The 19,005-nt window shown below is 43.6% G+C and overlaps 1 protein-coding gene and 1 long non-coding RNA gene across 2 annotated transcripts in view; one reads left to right on the forward strand and one right to left on the reverse strand.

Annotated features, from left to right (window-relative positions):
- Window positions 1–221: 221 nt before the first annotated feature.
- Window positions 222–19,005, forward strand: part of tspan18b (tetraspanin 18b) — a 28,812-nt gene continuing 10,028 nt past the window's right edge. The window contains exons 1-2 of the mRNA XM_028986641.1: window positions 222–434; window positions 16,543–16,610. Of these exons, the coding sequence (XP_028842474.1) occupies window positions 16,608–16,610 (3 nt within the window). The 5' untranslated portion in view covers window positions 222–434; window positions 16,543–16,607. The remainder of the gene's footprint in view (window positions 435–16,542; window positions 16,611–19,005) is intronic.
- On the reverse strand, window positions 11,982–15,598 carry LOC114794229 (uncharacterized). Its single transcript, XR_003750323.1, has 4 exons — window positions 15,537–15,598; window positions 14,016–14,130; window positions 12,502–12,701; window positions 11,982–12,102 (listed from the first exon to the last, which is right to left on the reverse strand). It is a non-coding gene; the product is annotated as an uncharacterized LOC114794229 (long non-coding RNA).

Genomic DNA, 19,005 nt, shown 5'->3' on the forward strand with positions numbered 1-19,005 from the left:
GAGAATTTGGGGGTCGGGGGTGTCACGTGTGCCACTGGGGATGTCAGTGTCACGACCCGCGCTGGCTCGACAGGGTCCCTTATCTGTCTCGCCATCTGTGGCGGTTCTGGTGACACGCGGGGGGAGGAAAACATTTTAAACGTTTACCCCAATCAACCAAATCTGCGGAGGGGGCGGGGCCTGAGCGCGACCCCGCCCCGCCCCCTCCGCGCGCAGGCGCGGGAGCGCGCAGAGAGCAGTCCGCGGTGTCGCGCGCGGGAGGCGTGCGTGGAAGTTGCGGTGCGCGGAGCTTTGCGGGATTTTATCGCTCTTTCTTGGTTTTAAGTTGCCATATCGATGCGAGAGAAATAACTCGTTCTCTTCGTTCGTTGGAAGAAGATCCGCGCGTCTGCGGAGCGCCGCACAGCAGCCATCCTTCCCGGCAGCGGTCCACGGTAAGATCGGACCGTGTTTAAAACCTTGTTTACTGCAGTCCGTGGATGTCCTGTATGTCCTGTACTCTGCTTTTTATGACTTTCTTCTGTTCGATCAAGTTTGATTCCTGTTGGAGGCTCCGGCGCTCCGCTAATCCCACTTTATCCCCGAAACCCACGTAATCGAAAACCTTCAGCCTTTAACCTTCTGGCGATTTGCAGACCGCTGGCTGCTGAGATGTTCTTCTGAGATGTTCAGCGTTGGATGATAAAAGAGATTTTAGATGATAAGCAGCAGAGTCTAAAGTACCATCTGCACGTCTCTCTCTGTGCTGTGAAATCACCATCATCATCACCATCATCATCGTTCTTTGTTTTTTTGCTTTTGGTGCTTTGTTAGCCGCTGTAATGCATCACTGGTCAGTAGGATTATTTATAATTCTCCAGCATTATAAAGCCCTGCTGTGTATTCCACAACTTTATCCCTTTAATACGAGTTATGCATGTGAGCTTCAGTCACTTAATAATCTTATCAAATATTCATGAATTGCCTGTGAGTGGAGAGCATGCAGGTACTAGTTCTTTTTAATAACTAGCTCTGGATATTGCTCAGTTCCTTTTTTATATTGAAAACTCTGCTGCAGACAAGTCATCAAATTAGTGACTGTCTTCTGTTGGACAAGCTGGCGGCGTTCCCACGGAGACGCGTGGGGTCATCACACGGTCGGGCACCTTCTGCTGAGGGACACTTTAAATGGATGAACTCAAATCTCCAGTCTGGCTGATTTGATCTTGAAAGACATTAATATGCTTTTTTTGACACCTCATTAGATTTCTGTTATGAAATGCGGTCTTGACGTTTCTGACGGGTTTCAGTATAACGGCTTGGCAGGGAATTTCCTCTTATCTCCTTTCCTCGCTCTCCAGCTTCTGTCAGGGTGAAAATCTCCCCAGACACCTCGCAGAGGTCCATGCTGATGGTGTAGTGCAGTGGGAAGGAGTTTTATATCTTTATATGCATTTTAGTAAATTAGTAATAGAGTGGTAATACAATAATGGCCGGTATCACTCATAAATGCGTTTATGAGTGATACCGGCCATTAAAAAACCTTTAATGGTACAATGATTACAATGGTACAATGTAGTGAACTGCCGGAGGTTAAAAAATGACGTGTTCGCGGGAATTGAGGCTGATCGAGGTTTGAAAGTTTTCTTGATTACCTCCGTTCTTGTAATGGAAGAGAGGCATAACGCTTAAATGCAGGGTTAAAAACCTGGAAAAGTCATGGGATTTGAAAAGAGAATTTTGCAGGTCTTGAAAAGTTTTGGATTATGAAATAAACATATACATTTTGAAACCTGATTGACACGTGATTGTATAATGAAGTACACAGCTCCCATAAGGCTGGTCGAGAAACGACTTTTCCTACGTTTACAGCCAAAACGTGTAAAACTCGCGCAGGTCTGTAGTATATTTACTGGCTTTACGTAGTGTGAACCACGTCGCATGCTGCTGTGTGCGTTGCTTCTATATTCCAGCATGCGTGCCTCCTTTTAAAAGTCATGTAAATTACAGCTGATGATTTATACCGGAAAACATGAACATGGGTCCATTTTACTTGGACTGGGGATGTGTGAACTGTTGTTTAAGTTCAGCTTTTTAGGGTTGTCATCAGTTTAGTTTAACAATATTCTGGTAAATTTGACTTTTTGAGTTTTTTGGGAATTATTTAGTGAAAATGTGCACAGAGCGAGAAGGTCAAGGTGTCGGTGAGAACCGTCTCCTTCATCATCACTGGACCACAGCAGGGAGCAAGTCTCAGATTCCTTAGTGTGTAACAAACATGAACTTTCTGAAGATTATTGGATTTCCATTGTGGAAAGAAAGTGTGTGTTTTTTTTTATACTTTGATAAATTTTGGTTTATAAGTAGATTTCAGGGTTTATTTTTTTTATTTCAGTTGTTTATTTGTTCTATTCGTTTCAGAGTCGCATGAAAATGTAGCTGCTTCGGAAAAACAGGCTGTTCTGTAGCTTCTGACCAGAAGTGAATATATTTCAGAAACTAATCGAGTGAGTCCTCATTGGCTGCTTTTTTTAAAGCTTGTTTTGTGTGCATCCCAGAGAATAATCAGCAATATATATCAAGAGAAGTAGGAACTAAAGGGGAGGGACCGAAGGCTAACCTGTAAAACAAAACAAAAAAATACAGTGACTATCAATCCAAATGATTTTATTATTTTGTAGGACTCTATACAGTTCACACCTCTTGTGTGAACGTATTACATCTCTAAATTCAAGGTTCTGCCATTTTATTCAGATCTGTTGTAACATTGGACATGGTTCATGGAAATTGTGCAAAAAAAACGTCCAACGGACAGACAGACATGAACCAGGTTAAAATATTTCCTCATGACCAGTGCATTTTCTTCGTATTATCCTGAGTGCTTATCATGATTCTCATATTACTTCCTGTTACTTTCCTTGTCTAGAAGTTGCCTAGAGGTTACAGATGGTTTTGTCTGGAAGGAAGGCTTTATGGGAAAGGAATTTTTCTCACAAACTGTGGGGAAAATGCTGAAATATATAAATAAAGTGTCAGAGTTGCTAGCGCTGTTTGCCAGTGATGATGATTCAACTCGTAAAACGTTGCCCAGAGCTGGGTTTTTGTTCAAAAGAGAGCTGGAAAGTAATTATGTTTCTCTGCAACAGTAGTTATGAGTGCTGAAGCAAAAACTCCCTCCAAAGCAGCTCACTGTTTACCCAGAGACACCTAGAGAAGAGTGTCCAGAGATGATGGCTACAGACACCTAGAGAAGAGTGGTCAGAGATGATGGCTACAGACACCTAGAGAAGAGTGGTCAGAGATGATGGCTACAGACACCTAGAGAAGAGTGGTCAGATATGATGGCTACAGACACCTAGAGAAGAGTGGTCAGAGATGATGGCTACAGACACCTAGAGAAGAGTGGTCAGATATGATGGCTACAGACACCTAGAGAAGAGTGGTCAGAGATGATGGCTACAGACACCTAGAGAAGAGTGGTCAGATATGATGGCTACAGACACCTAGAGAAGAGTGGTCAGAGATGATGGCTACAGACAGTAAGAGAAAAGCGGTCAGTGATGATGAGAGACACTGCATCGAGAGACACTGCGCCAGACGATCATCTCATGGTTCTTGGCCAATCCCCATTGGCACCATGGGTATGAACTCGGGACACCGAATGGACAGGCCGCTCCACATCACCTCGCCACCACAGGACAGGGGACAGCGATGCAGGCATCCACAATCTCATGATGAACCCTGGTGAACATGAAGCCAACCATGGACAGGGGACAGGGAGCCGGCGTTGTTGCCTGGTGAGCTTCGGAGCCAGCAATGGAAGCTGTCCTCGGGGTTGGCAGGTGGAAAGATGGACACAAACACACGACGGCCGTAAATGGGATTAAATACTAAACAACCCGACCATCTATAACAATCACTTGGGATGACGACGTTGACATGGATCTGGGGCACCCCTCTGGAGTCAGGCCATGACTAGAAAATTCAATTAAAAAGTCATATATAAATAAACAATTCATAAATACAATAAAAAAAGAAATATTGTTTAACCAGAATGCTTAATGGAAGCAAAATATTGCTTTGGTCCCCAAATTGTTGTTTTGCCATGGCTCACAACACACAAGATTACTGGTGATTCTACCAGATCAGTTTAACTGGTGGACATCATGGTAAAACTGTTCTCATTGATCAGAGTTGAAACTGCAGACACTGCTTTCCGACCCTTTTTGGCATTTGGACGTCCTCTCTCCACATTAATGGGATGCAGGATCTGTCCCTCCTGCTGGGACTTGATGATCCTCTCTGCTGTTTCAGGCACGATATAAGTGGCGTTACGCTGCCTGGGCAAGCATGGCATCCGTCTCAGAGCTGCTGAGCCACCTCTGCTTAGTTTGAGGTTCAGTGTGGCGGGGCGCCAGTGTTGGGAGCGTGGGACGCTGCTGCCCTCACGCCACGTTAATATTCACCGACACTCTTGCAAATGAGCCGGTCGTCAAGCCTCGTTACATCTTTTACGCCCTAATCGACTCTGGGGACTGGTTTGTCCCCACCTCATGTCTCCTGATTAACAGAGAACGCTGGATGAGCCCTCTTTCACTAACACACACGTGGAGTTGTGCGTCGTGCAGCTGGCACTGTGCTCCAGACAGGGAAGTGACAGGGCGGGGCTGCTAACTAGTGTTCTTATCAGGAGGAAACAGTGCCTGTTTGTGCTCCGGAGTGAATTTTTGCCGCTTATCTCACTATTGAGTAAAAAGTAAAATAATAAAAGAAAGTGGATGTGCTGAGCTTTCAATGAGGTAAAAAGCAGATATTACCTCTCTTTTCTTCAATTTGCATAGAAAAAAAATGGTTGTTTAAAGAAAAGATAAGAATATTAATCCCAAATATGTGCAGCAGTAGAATAATTGTTAACAAAAAACATGTTCAAAAATGAATGCACATAAAGTTCATGTTCCAATTCCAGTCTGGCAGTTTTTATTGGTGGAGAGGATTCCTCACTTTAAATATCATTCTGTCGTATTGCATGGTTAACGGTCACAGTGTCAGGTGGCGGTTTTTACAGATGATCAAAAAAGCCGTAAACTGTGGTATAATGTAGACGTTTGGCAGTAAACTCCTCCAAGGACTGCCATGGCCTCGTCTCAGCTCTTTAATCCTCCTTGCCCAAGTGACCCCACAGCATTTTCTTGAGGTCGGGACCTGGTGTCCATCTGCAGATGTCTAAACAGGTGTGAGGATCCCCCCTGTTGATCTAAGACCAGCGAGTCCACCGATGGCCTAGAATCTTCGCTTTTGGCTTCTGAGAAACACAACTCGGAATATTGTGAAGTTAGTGAATAATACAACAGGGCATTATTTGAGAGTGCTGCATTACGCTCTGAGCAGGGGTCACTAGAGAAAGGTCAGCCACTTTCCTGTTTTTTGGGTGTGTAAACACGACTTTGGACTTTGGAAACATGGTATGTTTCCAACACTTAGCACGCTCTTTCTTCTCGGCCATTCTATCATGATTACCTTCCTCCATGCAGGCAGGAGAAGACTGCAGAATTGCTGTCTGGGTAAAGAAGTTGAGGTTGGATTTTCGAACCCAGGAGGCAGCGGCGATGCTCAGACTGGCCTTCCCCCATCGCCCTCTTTTAATTGTTTTCATAGCCTCTCCTCTCAACAGGCAGCTGCTGCTTCCATTCTCCTGACTCAAGCATATTTCACTGGTGAGGTGGGTCTCTTCCTTGCACTGCTCCAGAAACCACGACTTATTAGCCCCCGCCTTTCATCCACCCTCTCTCTGCGGTATGCTCGTGTGGATCAGGTTTCACGTTGGAAGCTCATTCCATTGCTTGACAGATTCTGCCACGTTTGTTTGCTCTGTCGCTGTCATTGGCAGAGACCAACCCCCACCTCAACTCAAGCCCAGAACCTCCATTCCAGCCGGGCTGTTATTCTAACTTCCAACTGATGGATGGCTGGGACTCCAGCTGATGCTGAACAGATAAAGATTAGATTGCGGTTACAGTACATACACACAGACTCGGCATCTATCACGTCTGTCCTCAACTTCTGTCTTTTTGAATGGTCCCTGATAAGATACACGCTTAAACACAATCAAACAAAGAAAATAGAGATATTTTCACTACAACTGGTTTGCCATATATTGGTGGTGGCCGAGGCAGCGTGGGTGTTGGTGTCGGGGACACACATTCATGGACACCCGGCAGAACGAGGGCAGGGAGAGTGACATCAGAACAGGCTTGAGCCTGGGAAACCTCTCTGTGTTTTTGAGATCATTTCAGATGCAAAATGCAAATAAAAAAACAATGCAACTTGCAAACTGACAATCCATGCAAACAAGGCCTCCCAAGAAACTTCACAGCAGGCAGGTTTTTTGTGGAAATGTGTCAGTGTTATTTTATCTGTGGAAAAGTTGAGAGTTTATTTGCATTCTTGCGGATCAGAATGATCTCTCGTGAAACGGCGTAGCCCCAAAACGGCTGAGCTAAGCAGGAAAATCCACCCTTTGATTTTTCTTCCTCCCTCTTCTGCTTTTCTTTTTTTTTTGGACAATGTGGCAAATTTCCTCAGACAGAAGTGGGTCACTAGCCTCTCCTCACACTGTGTAAATGTGGTGTAATTACGTGTGTACATATTTAGATAATGGGGAAAAACAACTGTCAATGTTAATTGCTCCAGTGAGTTTTTACAGAAACCCCAACGCCCCCGGCGTTCTCTTCGTAGAGTAAAACCAACATGAAGAGCCTAGTAACACCTCACTGCCCTGCTGCCCCAGAATCAAATAACAGCCCTTTATTAAAAAGCCTCGGCGGCTTAAACTGTTACCTGAGGGGACGAGTAAACCATCATTTCCCACCGAGGGAATGAGTATGACCACAGCTGGCCAGGGAAACTGCTCCTCCAAGGCCGAGGCATCATTCATACCGATTCATACAGATTCATACAGATTCTCGACCCAAAGCAGTCACAATATTGAGTAAAAAGAATAGGTGTGAAATAATAAAAAATGTACCTAACAAAGGAAGTAAAATTAAAACAGTTGTAAGAGAAATAAACGTTTTATGTTCACTAGCTCCAATGGATTCTGGGTTATCGGCTGGCCACGCCCCCTAAAGCCATGATTGGTTACATTAGATTAGATTTATTTGTCATTGTGGGGTTCATTGGGCCGCCACATCCGGTGTCGAGGCACCTTATTACCGAGTCCTGAGGAATCTCAGCTAAAGCGAATTAAGCACGATTACTCAGGACTCCTTAAAAGCAGGTCGGAAGCACCCAGTAGGTGATGCAACGTTAATGTGGAGGTCTGTGAGACCTACATTATGTTTTAGTTTCTAGTTCCTGTCAGTAGACACACGCCTGTGGGCTACTCTTTCTTTGTTCCTTTTTGTTCCTTGTCTTTTGGCCTTCGTACCTTATTTATTTGTATTGTTAATAGATACCCTCCTGCATCCGTCTTGTGCTTCTTTTCCCCTTCAGCCATCAGTCATGACAGGAATTAATAAAACTTTTAGTTCTTGATAGTAATATTTCGCCTTTCTGAAATATATTAATTTATCTAAAGATATCATAAAAATATAAACTGTTAGTCAAATTAGTGCTGTGCAGTATAAAAATTTGGCCAATGGGAGAGGTTATTATGATTATTCCTATTCCAGAAATATCCGCTCCTTGCGAAAATGACGCATTATGAAAAGTCACATTGCCTGCTTGAAACCACACCTGCTTGCAGCACAAGCCATTAGTTTTGGGCAGGGTTTCCATGGATCCTTAAAAAGTTTCTGAAAAATAAGTGCTTAAATAGGATTTAAAATGACTAATATTCCTCAAATCTAGAGTTAAAAAATAAGAACCAATAAATAAAATAAAACAAGCCTTCAATCTGTCATTAATTCGCCGGTCGTTGTGCACCTCTGCGTCAGTTCCGCGCATGTGGAACCAAGTGGAACTGATCTGGCACTGACAGCCTGCTTTGAGAAGACCAGGACCTGTCCTGGCCTGTTTGGTGCCCTGTGCAAAGTCCTGGAGGGACTGCATGATAAAATATGAACAAGCATAGTGTTATTTAAATATTTTCTGACTATATTTTTATTGTAAACTCTACAGCTGAATACAGAAAATTCTAAAATATTACAGAATCACTTGCATCAAATAAATACCTTGTATTTCACTGGCATTATGGGTGTGACCCTCCAGTGGAAAGTCCACTTTCAGTAGCATTGCCCAGATATTTTTATCTGGTATACACAGTTATGTTACCCTTTCAATTTAATTTTTATTATTTTACATTTAGTTAAATGTATTTATTTGATTTAAATAAACTTATAACACAATTTAATTATAATAATAATAATAAAACTGATAATTGAAAACTAATATATAATAATAAAATGATCAATTCAAGACATTTATTTTCTTTTGTCTATCTCAAGTATTTTATAGATATTATAGATAGAAAGTTAGTGTACTATGTAAATTCGCCCGACACATGCCTCGGAGGGGCTTTAATTGGCTCTGTGTTGGAGCAGAAGCAGTTTCCCAGGATTCCACCCTTCATCTGACACATTCGTGCTTCTGCCCTGTTAGCTCCGGTGTTTAACAGCAGATTAAATCTCCTTTTACTTATACAATTAGATTCTAGTTGCCCCCAGAGGAAGAGCCTCATCATTTTTTAATGTCACTTTATAAAAGTTTCATCTAGACAACACCTTAAATGTGCCTTTTATGCAGTTTAGTGTTTGTGGCACAACGGGGCGCAGTAGCTGCTGGCCCACCGGGGTCAGTTGTAGTGGATCATCAAGATCCACATTACGGACTAGAGCGAATTTACGTAGATCTCATGTGGCAGATAATAAAAATGGAACAAAGAAGCAGGGGGATTCTGTATTATTACTCACATATTACATGGGGAAAATAGGCCATACATTTGAATCTCTGGCTCCCTCTCCTCGGACCTGATAGAATGTTTCTGACAGTGCTGTAGATTGGCTGATGGAAGCGTGGACCGTGATGTGTCCAGTGTGTCACTTCAGATTTCTTGGTCTTGTCATCAGGTGATACTGTTGGTTGGTGGTTGGTGGCCTAGTTATGAGCACGTGTTGGGACCAGGTCTGTGAAGGAAGGTTGGGATGAGGTAGGCAGTCATGTCCAGCCTTGTATGATGTGGCAGGTTCCATGTAGAGTCATATCAATGCAAAACAAGAAAGTGTATAGAAAACATGTTCATACTCACGTTTTGTACGGTAACGTGAGAACAGCGCTGAAATATCCACAGTGGTGATGGACGTGCCGTGGTATGCGCTGGCAGTGAAGAGTAGCCTAACCCTCAACAGATGGCCGGAACATCTCCCCGGAGCTGCAGACCCCAGTGATCTAATCGAGGAATCAATCCCGTTACCCCGCAGCGGTGCGGGATTTTCCTTCCGCCTGGACAGCTGAGGCCATCTTGTGCTTCTGGGGAGTGACAGGTGATGGAGATATGGGAAATGGGATTGACGTGCAGAGCTCATTTTCTTATATCGTCTGCTTCAACATTCCATTCTCATTTGATGAGACCACTGCTTGTGATAGTCTCCCCGTTCTCCATCACTCACGTCTTTGTCGTTTTGACAGATCTGATCAAACCTCAAAGCCACTAAGCACCAAAAATTGCAGCACCAAAAACATATTTTTTATTTATATCCCATAATCCTTCAGTGATTGTGTCTGCATATAGAGGTAGACTTTCATGGCTCTTGACAGTCCAGTGAGGAGGAGCTGAGGTCTAACTGCTGGTTAGTGCCACCACTCCCTGAGCACAAACCACTGAAACAATGAAATCATTCGTAGCCAGAGTTACTTGCCTCCCGAGTCCCGACGCAAATGTTTTTCTCCAGAAGCAGAACCAGATGGTGTCGTGTTGCAGTGTTAGTAGCGAGTGGTTGCAGCCCGATCCCTGCAACTGAATCGTGTGTGTGGGGGGGGTCTGGAGTTTGAAGAATTGTGGTTTTCTTGTTCGTCGGCTGCGCTAGATACACAGAGAGCAATGCTGTATGAAGCAGGTCGCTCTCAACCTCATCACACAGCAACACGTTCACAATGTATCAGCTCACATGTCATCAACTGTGAATCACTGTTGAATTGTCTTATTCTGTTGTTGTTCAACTTTTTGTTCTAGCATTAAATGTACATTTTTTCCGATATTGAAATTTCAGAGTTCATTTCCTTTTTTCAAGAGGCAGTTCTTTCTTGCTTGGTCTATTTATTCATGTAAATCTAAATGATGCCGAATACTCGTCTACAAGCCCTATGTGTAGAGCGCAGTGTTGCACTACATCAAGTCAAGAAGAGGATATATAGCTGATCCTCACGAGAACTTCTCAGATTTATAATAGGAGGTGATTTAGGTGTGCCGGCCGCTGACCAGGGGACTCTTGCTGTGAATTCTCTGAAGACTTGAGTTTCACATCCATCTCGGCATGGATGTTGGGCTGGAAACCAATTGACATGGATTGTTTTTAGGAACTTGTGTTGGACGTCCACCAAAACCCCTCATGTTCCTCTCGCTCTTGTCCTCCTCACGCCAGATGACGTAAGCACATAAAGCCCCGTTCCCATCGCCTGTCGCTCTGGGTGGTGCTCCATAGCAGCGAGTCAACCTCAGCCGTCCCCAGTCCTGGCCTGCACAGGCTCCAGTGCTGTAACCAGAGCCCTTTCCACAGGCCGCTTGTCCTGATAAGACATTTTTCCAGCCTGAATGTTCTCAACGCCCGGTTTGAATGTTTATGTCTGGGCTTGTTGAGTGGTTTTTGGAGTCTCTGTCCCTCTCTGTCTTCTCCGGCAGTAAGAGGGTTTTATTGGAGGACACGCAGGATGCAGCCTCTCATTGTCTATCTCCTTCCTGGTTATAACGAGTTTCTGGGACTTTGAGACCCTGACACAGGCTACTCATAATGACCATTTAAAATATATAAATCTATTTTCTGTAAGGCTGTCAGAATTAATGTGTTAATTGTGGTGATTAATGTACAAATAATGTTAAATGAACGCAGCTGCGTTTTGTTTGCTTCCTGTGTGGCCGTGAGCAGATGAAAATATTTAAATGCACATATTACCATGTGACACAGTACACAGTGGGTTTTTTGGTGCATCAACTGAATACGTTTTTAGGTGCCAATTGTATAAACGTTTTGGGAGCATTTTATTTCCATTCTGCAGGGTGTTTTAAAGGAAAAAATAAAGCTGAGCCACTTTCTCACACAGTTTAAATGTGTAAATTATGTGGATATAGAATAGTAATTGATTGACAGCCACGCTTACATTGTTTGTTTTATTTTCAAATAATTTTAATTCATAGAAAATTTCATTCCGAATCAGCTTTGCATTGCAGAAGAAATATTAAATAACACTGTAATGGGTAAGTGAGACTCAAAGCCTTTCCCTTGTGCTAACACCCAATTAAAGAGCCAATTACAGAGCGCCTGCACCACATTCCACCGGGCGGGGTCTTGTGTTTGTTTATGAGGGACACCTACCCTGGAGTCTGTGATCCAGCTGCAAGACAGTCATAACCCAGTGTGCAACCCAGCCATAACGTCCGTCCCTTCTAGCTGATTCTACCTTCTGCAGATTCCACTTTCCATTTTTAAAAATCTCCCGTACACAGGGTCGTTTTTGATGGTTTTATCCGACGGCAGGAACTGTCCCTGTGTAATGACAGTGACCCACATCCAGGCTGAATGTAAATGTATGTTCACAGTGGTGCAGTGCAGAAGAACCACGGTAATGATGAGGCTGTGTCATCGTCCCATGGCTCCCGTTTGTTTTAATGGCCATGCTGGTCACAGTGGAGCCAGTAGGGCACAATTTCCCCACTCAGGTTTTTAATGAGGGTGTCCACAGTGGGCTGCAGAGGTGTCTTGAGGAAGAAGAATATGAGGTATAAATTCTATCCATCAGAGAATGTCTTCAACTTCAGGTTTCCACATGTAGAACAGCATTTTAATAGTGTGGCCACAACTGCAGGTCACAGCATTGTTTCTGCTCAGTTCTCCTTATTTTCCCCAAACGTGATGGATGAGGGTTCAGACTGGATATTGATTTAAACGGTGAAATCCAGGCTGAGTCTATTCTCTGTGGGAAAACATTTAGAGTGAAAACAATACACCATTAATCACCATTAATACTAAGTTCATTGTGTTCCAGTTTCTGTTGTTCCTCCTTATTCTTTTTTAATTATTTTGGGTTTCTTAGGTCATATCGATTCTACAATTCTAAGTCACTACAATTCCGAATGTCATGTTGCTTATATAAAGATGAAATCTTCTCAGAGCTCAGCCAGCTAGTGTGTTGTGATGATGTGTCTCCACTCCTCTCATCTCACACACAAAATGTAACATTTATAATAGTTTTATTATGGCCTGAAAAAGCTCTGATATCATGTGTTTGGATTAACAAACCATGAAGTTTTAATTAGACTTTTCTGCTCCTGCTATAGTGTGTAAAGTTGAAATGAGTTGGGATGAAACATACCATCAGTTCCAGGATTGAAGTTCAATAGTAAGGGTGGGTAGATGGTATGCAGCCCCATCCCCCATTCCACCCACGAGAAGCTCAGATGAAGGGGGCTGCGCTCCTCACTGCCTGCTTACTGTGTTTTTCTAACCCGTACTGAAGACCCCGTCTCTTAATTGTGCCTCATTCCTGTCCCTCGGTACGAAGCAGTCAGTGGCCTGGGAAAAAAGGCGAGGTGGAGCAATGAAAGCCAGGGAGGGGGTCCAGACGGAGCAGCGCAGAGGCGTAGCAGCTGCTGGCGGGGGTAACCTCCATCAGCAGCTCCATGCCGTCTGGAGATGAGCTGTCACCGCAAGCTCTTCAGATCAGGACAGCAGCTGTCTGACTGTCCCATCTGGCAAAAGTTGTCATCAGACCAATTTTCTGATCAATTCAAAATCATTTTAACATTGCATGAATGTTCCACATCATGAGCATTTTCCCAATAACACATTTAATATAATTATGACAATACCTGGCCTTTGGAGTCAGTGACATATATGTCCTGACAAGAGACTTTTTAATGAATTTATCTTGATCAATTGCATTTGATCGCACAAGCAAATTTGCCCCAAAGTGCAAATATTTTTTTCACTTCAAAGTATTTTAGTGGGTGAAAGAATCAAATAATAGACATGGACATGAATATTGTAAAGTTAATGTCTTTTAACTTCTGGAAAACAAATCATCTTCATCGATGGTAACATGAAAGTACGTTGTAAGTCTCTCTGGATAAGGGCGTCTGCCAAATGCCTTAAATGTAAACGTTACAAATGCATTTAAACTGCATTTCAATTCAACACAGAGAAGCAAAAATAATATCACTGGCTAAAGTTGGGTAGATTTAAAAATATAAAAAAGTGTACTTTAAAAATAAAAAGTACATTTTCAGAATGGTATTGTCTTTAAATGGTCTTTTCTCTTAAAAAAACAAAGCAGAAACATAAATGGTAATTTGACCAAATGCATCAGTTGCCTTGCTGAATGTAATCCCATAATGCAATGCGCACTTTCCTGAAACACTGAGTGCACTATGCGTTTGCACTGTGCTTTGGTGACTTTGAAGCACGAAAAAGAATTTGCCGACAATGTGGAAACTGCTGATCGCTTTTGGCAAGGCAACTGAAGCAGTGCATTATGGGATCTGTAGTTTGCCTTATCAAGTCTTCTGCCAGGAAGTCTTATGAAATAAAATTTTGCTCTGATCATTCCTAGCAATGCGCTTTTTCCTGATTCTTCCACATTTGTAGCTCTGATGTGTGCATGAATGTAATCGGTGTACCATGTACCATCGGTGTGCATTGACAAAAGTTCCCGTTTGCCTGGAATTCAAAATGTGATTAAATGCATAATATTTTTGTAACAAATCAATTAATCATTACATTTCCACCCTTAGATTTTATTTAATAGCCCTGATCGTGAATAGTATTTCTGAATGAAAGACCATATTGTTATTATTATTCCCCTGACTTCCTGGAGGATGTGTCACTCACCAGTCCATGCTGCGCCCTGACCTCGGGTCTTCCAGGCTGAACTGGGCTCCGCTGTAATGTTTATACCGCTGGAAGGAAATCCGTGCTCCTTGCCACACTGTTGCGGTTACTGTCTCTAAGAGAGCATGGATTCATGATTAATGGCCTCTTGGCAGCGTGAAGATCTAAAGCATGCGGCCATATTGTCTTCAGAGATCATTAGAGAATACCCATCCACTCAGTGGAAACCAATCAATCTGTGGTTCAGGGAATAGTCCTGGTGCACAGCGGTCGATCCCGGATGCCACGGTGTGTAAAGGCCTGGTTCGTCACATTTCTGGAGGAGATACGGAGGAGGTGCACTCTGGGTTGACCCCCTAACTGACCAAAATAGCCTCAAGAGATTGAGGCTTGTATGTGTGTGTGTGTGTGTGTTTTTCTACAACTGTACCTCGAGATCTTATTGGTGCTCCACATTATCCACCAGGATGGTTGCCATAGCAACCAAACAATAATGACAACTCTTCACCAGCATGCCTGTTACCAACATGGCTCTGGGAATGGGTGTGTGTGTAGGCTTATGAGATTGATTTACCCTTTTTGATGCATGTTCTGATGAGTGGGGCGGGTGACAGTTGCTGATTGCTTAAGAGATATGACTTGATATTAGAAGAGGAAATAGATATTTCTATAAAGTTACCAAACTCCTCCCCCTTCTTTTTGCAGTTCCTGTTAGGCGTCACTACAGTGGATCTGGTTGTAAAAGCCCCTCCTGATGCAAACTTCCACAATTACCCAGGCTTGGGACCGACACAGAGAAACCTGCGTCCCCAGTTGCTGGGTTAGAAAATGAATCACTGTTTATGAAGTGAAGTGATTGTCATTGTGATACACAACAGCACAGCACACGGTGCACACAGTGAAATGTGTCCTCTATTTAACCATCACCCTTGGTGAGCAGTGGGCAGCCATGACAGGCGCCCGGGGATCAGTGTGTGGGGACGGTGCTTTGCTCAGTGGCACCTCAGTGGCACCATGGCTGGTCAGGATTCGAACCGGCAACCTTCTGATTAACGGGGGGCGCCTCCTTAACCGCTAGGTCACCACTGCCCCAATTTTATGAGCTGTTTCTATGTTCTGGCTTGATTTATGACGCAGCCGTTGGTCCAGCAGATGTCTGGTGTGTCTCTTGTGCTTGATGGGCGACATGCAGAACCCGCTACATCTCGAGATTCCTTCACCCTTCTGCCAAACATGATATGCACTTTTAAAAAGCACCAAAGCTGCTGCTGACTGAACGCGTCTCCGCCAGCCGGTGACGGTGGCTTTAATTGGCTCCGCTCAGCGAGGCTGAAAATAGCAGGAAAGTTGCTAGTATTTTAACAGTTAAAGCGAGCTCCAGGTAATGAGCGAGCAACACCGGCCTCCATACATTATTCATGGCCGCAGACGCTAATCAAGGAGAGAAGGAACCGGGAGAGAACGTCGCGTGCGGCTATAAAAGGCAATTAGCCGAGCAGCAGACATTAATATTTCACCTACTTCAGGCAGCATTCGCGGCAGCAAGCGCGCCGCTCTGTCCCTCTTCGCTTCTCCCTCCAGCTGGGAAGTGAGAAATCCTCGTGGAGAAAACGCCGGTGCCTTCGCCGGGCGCCACTCTGCGGAAAGTGGGCCGTAAATAATGAATTTCACGGCCGGTCGTTTTTTAAGTGCCCGAGCCCAAATGCTGGTTTGCTGTGAGCCTCCTCCGTGTGTTTATCTGCACTTCTTCCTGGCTGACCCCTGAGGTGCATCTACAGGGTTAATAAAGGCCAGGTACCATCTAAATGTTTCTAATATAGTGGCCGGCGCACCCGCCACACAACCTGACCAGTGAAGTGTTGTCAAGTCTCGTTTCACTTTTCGAGCACCCTCAGAAACGCTGAGTCGTTCGGATACTTCACGTCTATCGATATGAACACTGAACAAAATACAACAAATACTGCTGTTTTGAAAAAAATTCCAACTTTACGAAGAGTTCCCGCGTGTGTGATTCCTCTGAAGTGGTTATGTGTGCTGCCCACTTCAGGACATGACATTTTACATTTACAGCATTTATCAGACACCCTTATCCAGAGCGACTTACAATCAGCAGTTACAGGGACAGCCCCCCCTGGGTTAAGTGTCTTGCTCAGGGACACAATGGTAGTCAGTGGGATTTGAACCTGGGTCTTCTGGTTCATAGGTGAGTGTGCTTGCGTGCTTGATGATGTATAAAAGGATCTAGTTGCAATCACAGATTATCTGTGAAGCGCTGTGATGGCATTGACCATTTCTGGATATGCATTTTCTGAACGTATTCTGAACATTTTCTTCGTTGGTCATTTCTAGAAATGCATATTCTGAATGTAGTCGTCCCTTTTTCATGCTACATGAAATAATCAGTGCTTTGTGCAATTAAGAGGAATCATGCAAATGAATGCGGTGTTTGCTGGTTACGCCTTTAAATGATTAAAACGTCATCTTCAAAGGGCATGGCATTGATGTTTTGTTTTTTTCTCCCCCGCAGCTAATGAAAGCAGGAGAGCAGAAGAAAGTGAAAATCCGTGAATAATTGGAACCAGGAGCGACACCATGGTACGTACATATTCAGGCCGCACATACTGCTGAACGTCCCCTGATGCAGGACCGATTCATTTCAGACACTAGTCGTTAATGAAAGTAACCAAGATGGGGGCAGTGGCCTCGGTGTGTCGCTTCGAACCCATTGTCACACGGGCCGTCACACCAGTTCTGCCGGGGTCTTTGTAAGAAGGACGCCCCCCATTTGCATTGAGACCTGCAGCATTAAAATTCTGGTCACACGCCCCAGGCAGAGAGTCAAGCCGGCTTCTTGGAGGCTAAACAAGCTTTTGTCCGACCCACAGAAATGATCGGGTCTGTAATTGTTGGAGTGTGTGTGTATATTGTGCACATGGCGTAAAGTGCAGGTGTGACCGTCTTTCAACCGGAGTCAATCGACATGTAATGGTGTCAGTGTGCGAGGCATAAGCTCTCTTGTCACATTAATATCTGAGTGTGTGCACCCAGCCTCTGGGAGATTGGTGATATGAGAGTGGATTAATCATGTATGCCCGACTGCATAATTATTAAGTGGCACACATACACATATATACAGAGGTGTGTGCGCGCACACGAGTGTGTGTGTGTGCTCAGAGATTCACTGGGGTGTTCCCCTTCCTGTGCCATTCTTTCAGCTGTTGGCCTGGAAGTGGACACTGACTTCCTCTTTCTTCTTCCTTCTAGTAAAACAAAAGACTTTGGTCCTTTTGGAAGGAGGTTTGTTTGTCTGCAAGGACAAATGTTCTTCACTTTTATGTTTACCTTTGGGCAGATGGTGGCCAGCCTATAGAATTACTGCTTCCTTGAATTACTATGGTGACACAGTACTTCTCACAACCAGCCACAAAACAGTACAGTTAGACATATACAAATCATGCATAATTAAGACAAAACATATATGTTCACTTTCCATAACTGCTTAGTCCTGCTCAGGGTTGTGGCAGGGTGCAGAAAATAAACACACACACACACACACACACACACACATATATATATATATATATATATATATATATATATATATATATATATAAAATTCACTAAATAATTAATTGATTCATCTGCCCAAAGGTAAATGTAAAATGTAAATAAGTTGACCTTCTGTACAACTGAAGTAATCACTGTTGGAGACCACAAGAGGGCGATGTATAATTTGTACAATAAGATACATTGGTTTGCATATTTCACCCGGCAATTAGTTTCCATGTTTTTAAACAGTCAGTTCCATTTCCAGTATAAAATAAAAAGAAATGTTTCACCTTCACTTGTCATGACCCGATGGTTGTGACATCACTTTCTCTGGCCCACTAACATATATGCTGATTCCAAGTCATATTAGAATTAGCCTTTATGATGATACCAGAATGATAGCAATAGACCTTGTAGTTTCTGGGATATACTCATTTTGGCTCTGTCGTTTTCAATCAGGGATCTATGAAAAGGACTTATCAATAAAAAGACTTAGTTTTGCTGTTCTGTCCATGATTTGTGTGTTCATGCTGCCTTTGTTACACAGAACAATTATTTAATTCTCCAAGGCCCTGACCGTCTATAACCGAATCCAGGCTTTTGGGGGCCAGGTCTTGTCCTCCAGATGGTACAGTGACAGGCCAGTGAGCGATCACTCATTAGACAAATGGCCGCCCACCCTGGACGCCGTCGGCAGGGCTGTGGTTTGTTCACACTGACAGTAACTTGTGTTAAGTGTTACGCTAATGCCCTGTTCCCCACTAAACATTAAAACCTGCCTCAAGACCAGTGTCTAGGTTCATGGCCTCTGGAAACTTTACCGTGTGTACGTCCAGTCCCGCTCTACGAATTCTGAGAACGCAAGTGTGACATTAAACAAAGCAGATTTATTAAACAATAGAGCATAAATACAAAAGAACACATGGAGATCAAATGGCAGTTTAAATAAATGAATCTGCCCGCTTTAGGAAAGCAACTTCAAAGCAAGAAAACCAAACCAAACCCCACATCTGAATAAGAGGAACCTCCTACACTACTATTACTGCTTTCTGTGTGCATAAAAATGATGATATATTTATAAAAGATTTATTTATCACACCTCATGCAATCATTGTATGAAATGTAACAAAATGGATGTTTTAATGGTTGGCTGGTGTCAGAAGATTAGAACTCACACACCCAAACCTACAGACCTACAGAGCCGACAGTTCTCCAGTGGATGGCAGGAGGAAATCGGAGAACCCAGAGGTCAGCATGGGGAGAACATGCTAACTCCAAACACACAAAGCAGGAGTGGCAGCTCCAATTAGATGACCAATGCAACAAACCAAAGCATATAACACCAGTTAGTCAGTTTAATAAATACATTGGTAAATGGATCATTGCACCTCTTGCAAATTAGCCGTTTTTGCCCAGAGTAATTTTCAGATAGTTGATGGCT

The sequence above is a fragment of the Denticeps clupeoides genome, chromosome 7, assembly GCF_900700375.1.
Source record: "Denticeps clupeoides chromosome 7, fDenClu1.1, whole genome shotgun sequence".
NCBI lineage: Eukaryota > Metazoa > Chordata > Actinopteri > Clupeiformes > Denticipitidae > Denticeps > Denticeps clupeoides.